This window comes from Limulus polyphemus, unplaced genomic scaffold (genome assembly GCF_000517525.1).
Source record: "Limulus polyphemus unplaced genomic scaffold, Limulus_polyphemus-2.1.2 Scaffold125, whole genome shotgun sequence".
Taxonomy (NCBI): Eukaryota; Metazoa; Arthropoda; class Merostomata; order Xiphosura; family Limulidae; genus Limulus; species Limulus polyphemus.
Window position 1 is genome coordinate 131361 of NW_013665735.1, and position 4683 is coordinate 136043.

The 4683-nt window shown below is 32.8% G+C and overlaps 1 protein-coding gene across 3 annotated transcripts in view; it reads left to right on the forward strand.

Annotated features, from left to right (window-relative positions):
• Positions 1-4683, forward strand: part of LOC106472980 (cullin-3-A-like) — a 102904-nt gene that overhangs the window by 58149 nt on the left and 40072 nt on the right. For all 3 annotated transcript variants that reach the window (XM_013933654.2, XM_022402447.1, XM_022402452.1), the window contains exons 6-7: positions 2128-2307; positions 4343-4391. In XM_013933654.2, coding sequence (XP_013789108.1) covers positions 2128-2307; positions 4343-4391 — 229 coding nt within the window. The remainder of the gene's footprint in view (positions 1-2127; positions 2308-4342; positions 4392-4683) is intronic.

Below are 4683 nucleotides of genomic sequence, written 5' to 3' on the forward strand. Positions count from 1 at the left end.
CTTCAGAGCATCAATATCAACATGTTGCCCCTGCCATCACAGTTTTTAAGGCTAAAGTCATCTGAACGAAATTTGCTGAACCATCTTTGACACTTACGAATGTTCAAAACATTTCCATAAACATCTTTGATATTCTTTGTGGCTACAGAGGCTTTGTTTCCCTTCTTGTCTTCAAACAGCATTACATGCCGAATGTGTGTCTCATCATGTGCCATCACAATAAGGGATTAGAATATACTAAACTTTAGACATTATGTAGGTTACAATAACATGATGTTTAAGTTTTCGTTTAACTATTATATGTGATGTACGTTTTTTGGGGGTTGGTTAATGAAAGTGTTCCAAAATGCGACATTAATTTCTTCATGACCTAATATTAAAAAGAATAGCTAAATATCAAATTTTGTGTGTCATATGGTATATCCTCTTCTGTTTTATTCAGATTACACTTTATGATGCCCACAATACAATGTTTATAGTTTCTTACAAATTAGAAACTTAAATTACTGATATTGACAAGCTAGAATATAAAATAAAAACCTCCTACCTGCTGAGATATCATTATATTTAGTGAACCCACCACAATGGCTCTGCCCGCCTCTTCCTCTTTTGGAAATACTTGCTTACCTACACCCACTTCTCTCCATTACATGTTTAGAACCAATCAAAAGTGTTCATTGAACAATGTAATTCTTCTAGTTTTTCTAAAGTATATATGCAGGTAAAGCTGCATTACCATTGGAGAGTTTGAAGAGTGGTTGTCAAGGTGATATGTTGATCATGAATGAGATTTTTAGACCCAAATACAGCTTAGTTAGGAAGCCTGATAAATTACAGTGGAATTTTGTTGTATCGGTGTAGTAAGTTATAATTTTTTTGTTATTTCAAAATGCATATATAAAACCTACAAATATTGTTTTTTGCATCCTCCATATGCAACATTTGATGAGGCTTAGAAAGTACGACATGCAAGTACAAACAAACTTTGTAACATCATAAGTAGTAAAGATCACTGTCTTCTATATATTGTATATATATCCCTATTCTCAAGTAATTTTGAACTTATTATGTTTATAAAGGCCAGTGCTTAGAGGTATGATGTAAATCAGTAGAAAAAAAGTTAAAAGTTTTTTGCATTGAAATATATATATATCGCATTACAGTTATCGGTCCAGGTTGTCAACTTATTTTCATAGTGGATAAAATCTGTGGCAATAGCACCCAAATGCATTGGGGATATCCCATCTATCAGACAAAATCTAAATGCTTACGTTAAGCTAGACAACCGTCATAGAAAATCAAATAAATTTACAAAAATCAAATAAGGGTACAAAGCTGAGTGCTTACACACGCAACATCTCTGCTTCTACTGCCTTTCACTGTCTACAGCCAGTTGTGGGAAAGCAGCTACCCTTAAATTTCTAGAAGTAGAAATGAAACCACCCTAACATTTCTACTAATTGTACTCCCAATCTCCATCCTTTCAAAGAGATATTAAATAGTATTGTTACTTCTCTGGTCGTTTGTTAATTTCCCATAAAAATTATTTCTGAAGAACTTCAGCGATACAAGTCCTTTCTTAAATAAAACAAGTTTATTTTTTCTCAATACAACTTTGCAATCCACAGAATTTCCACGGTCACTTTAACTTAAATACATGCTATAATTCACAACGATTCACGCACTTTACTTACGGTTACTACCGCTCACTTGACTCGATTATCTGTCTCTATATCTCCCTATCTGCCATTATCTATCCCATCACTCCTCCTCTCCACTTTATTTGCCGGGCTTATATACAAAAATACAGAGCGTCTGGCAAACACTAGAGTTGCCAGGAACAGTCATGATCCTTCTAGAAACTCATGACGTATTACCAGCATTACGTGACTTCCGCTGTCATAACATAATTTTTGGGTATATATATATACCCAAAAATTAAGGCAATTCCTTGCTTGGACATGATTTTGTATTTTAACAGAAATGTTTAGCTAGCAATATGTACAGTAATCTTGATGAAGTGTTTTATATAAATAAATCCAGTAATCTTTCTGAATTATGAGGCCTATGTATATGTGATTGTGTGTGTGTGTGTGTATACACTGTACATGCTTTTTCTGTTACCAGATGGAGAGTCAAGAATTTCTTGCTGAAAACAGTGCATCCGTATATATTTATAAGGTAGAACAACGCATAAATGAGGAAGCTGAACGTGCCAAGCATTACTTGGATGAATCTACAGAAGAAAAAATTGTACAAGTTGTTGAAAAAGAACTTATAACGGAGCATATGAAAACAATTGTAGAGGTATGAATGTGTACATAAATGAAATTGTTAAAGTTCTAATGATGTGTAAGAGTCCTTTGTTTTGTTTCATTTCAGCTCAAGAAAAAGCATGAACTTTAATACTCAAAAATCTACATTATTGAACCCCATTCTTGAGGTTATCATTATGTTTGTATAAATTTTTTTTCTCTTGTTTACATAATAATAATAAATCACTGAATACTTTAGTGATAATATAATGACAGGAGATGGGATTGTGAAATGTAAGGGAATCAATCATGGCATATTACAACTCCCATTTCATCCGTACATTTGTAACTCACAGGAAGTACTTGTCAGTTTATATATAAACTGGTATCAGACCACCAACTGATGTTTTGAATTTTTCAGAGCAGGTTTAATACAATGACATCATATAGCTGTGAACTACACCTTATTTTTAACAGGTAACATCATAAAGAAATTGTCCAGTAGATACAATATTTCTCTATATTCCTGTATGATAGTTATTATCCCAAAATTTGCTGGGAGTATTTGTCTGGCAAGTAGGTAATGAAACCATTCAACAACTTAAATTGTAAAGACTTGAACACTTAATGAAAATAGGTCTCAGATTGTCATTTTGATTCTTGAACACTAGTTTAATCAACAATTTTGGTAAATCCTTTGATTCTTTGAATTGCAGTCCATATCATTTTTTCAAATTTTTCTTTATATGTATGTATACTTACACACACATTATGTTGAAATTTGAATAAAGGCAGTGATAACTAGTTCTTTGATCCTTGTATGTTTTGTGTTAGACTTGATCAATATAAACTGGAACTAGTGGAAGCGTTACTTTGGTTATTAAGTTAAGGGAAATCACTCACAAATTGCAATTTAAAAAAATAATGTGTAAAGGGAATATTGCTATCTGTTGCATATGGTTAGCCACAATCATTTGATACTTCCTCCAAAACTGAAATAGTGTACATATAGGTGAAAATAGTTTCATAAGGCTAGTCTGTATGCCACATGACTAATGAGACGCATTTCACATGCAGCAGGGTACAAAATGGCTCACTGGAAATGATTCCAATAACATGTCTAGGAGACCAACAATATGTGGAATGGAATAACAGTATTCTTTTTACAGATTAGTTGTGCTTCACCTTAACGCCAGAGAATCTGGAGTCAGGTTCAGCACCATGCAGTATCAGTGGAAGCCCATTCATATGTGGTCAGGAATGAACATTGGTGTACATACTGACCCCTTTATATTCACACATTATAGAGAGACGACATCCAGTGACTGTTTATGTTGTTGCTGATGTAACTGGCCCTGTCATCAGCCTAATGGATGTTAAAGCCTACATCACTGTGCTCAACTGGTCAATAATTTGTTGAAGAAGAGGGAGTTAACCAAATATGGAGACCTGCACATTTACTGTACTTCACTCCTGTGAAGCATGCATGGAATGCACTTGGTATTTAAGTGACTCCAAACGCTAAAAATGCCCTGGAAACAATTCTTTCAGAAGAGCGGTTAAAATGCATCAAGTCATTACTAATACTTTGACTTAAGCAGGCAAATGGGCCAAGATGTTTTTTGCTGTTCTTGGTATACATAATCTTTATTGAAAAAGTGAAATGTCATGAGCTGTAAAGATGTAAGATCACTTTTAGTAAATGTTAATGTACAAGCACAGGCTGACCGACTGGTTACATGCATTTCAGATCACATGACAAATCATGAGATACTAATTAGCACTAAAATATGATAAGGATTGATTGAACTTATAACAACAGTATTTTACTTGTCATAGCTTATAAATTACAATATTTTTGTTATTTCGTGCAGTGGATTAGCTTGCTTCATTAATGGTTAATGTTTATGACATATTCTAGAGTTAAATATATTTAGCTTATGAGCTTCTTACTATAATTAAATACCTTTCTCCATAATATTTAGTATTACATTTAATACTTGTGCTAGTGCCATGAAAATGAACATTTTTAAACTTCTGACCTTACATTTTTTTTAATGAATGCTGATATTGTTTTTCTGATGTAGATGGAAAACTCAGGAGTTGTACATATGCTAAAAAACCAAAAAACTGAAGGTAAGTTAATTTGTGAATGTTTTTTCATAAGCAAAGAACTAATTAAATTGTATTATGTTTATACTAACTGTATAATTAAAAGCTTGTACAGTGTACATATATATAGTAGAGATTGTTGATCTTGGTATTGAAAACGTTTATTTAAAACACAAAACAAGTAATAACCTTTCAACCTCCCTTTCTTAACCTGATGGTGACCTAAAGGGGTTGAAACGTTGTTTCTTGTTTTGTGTTTTATATAAAAGTTCTTAATAGCCATATCAGCCATCTATACTATATATTTTCATTTTTT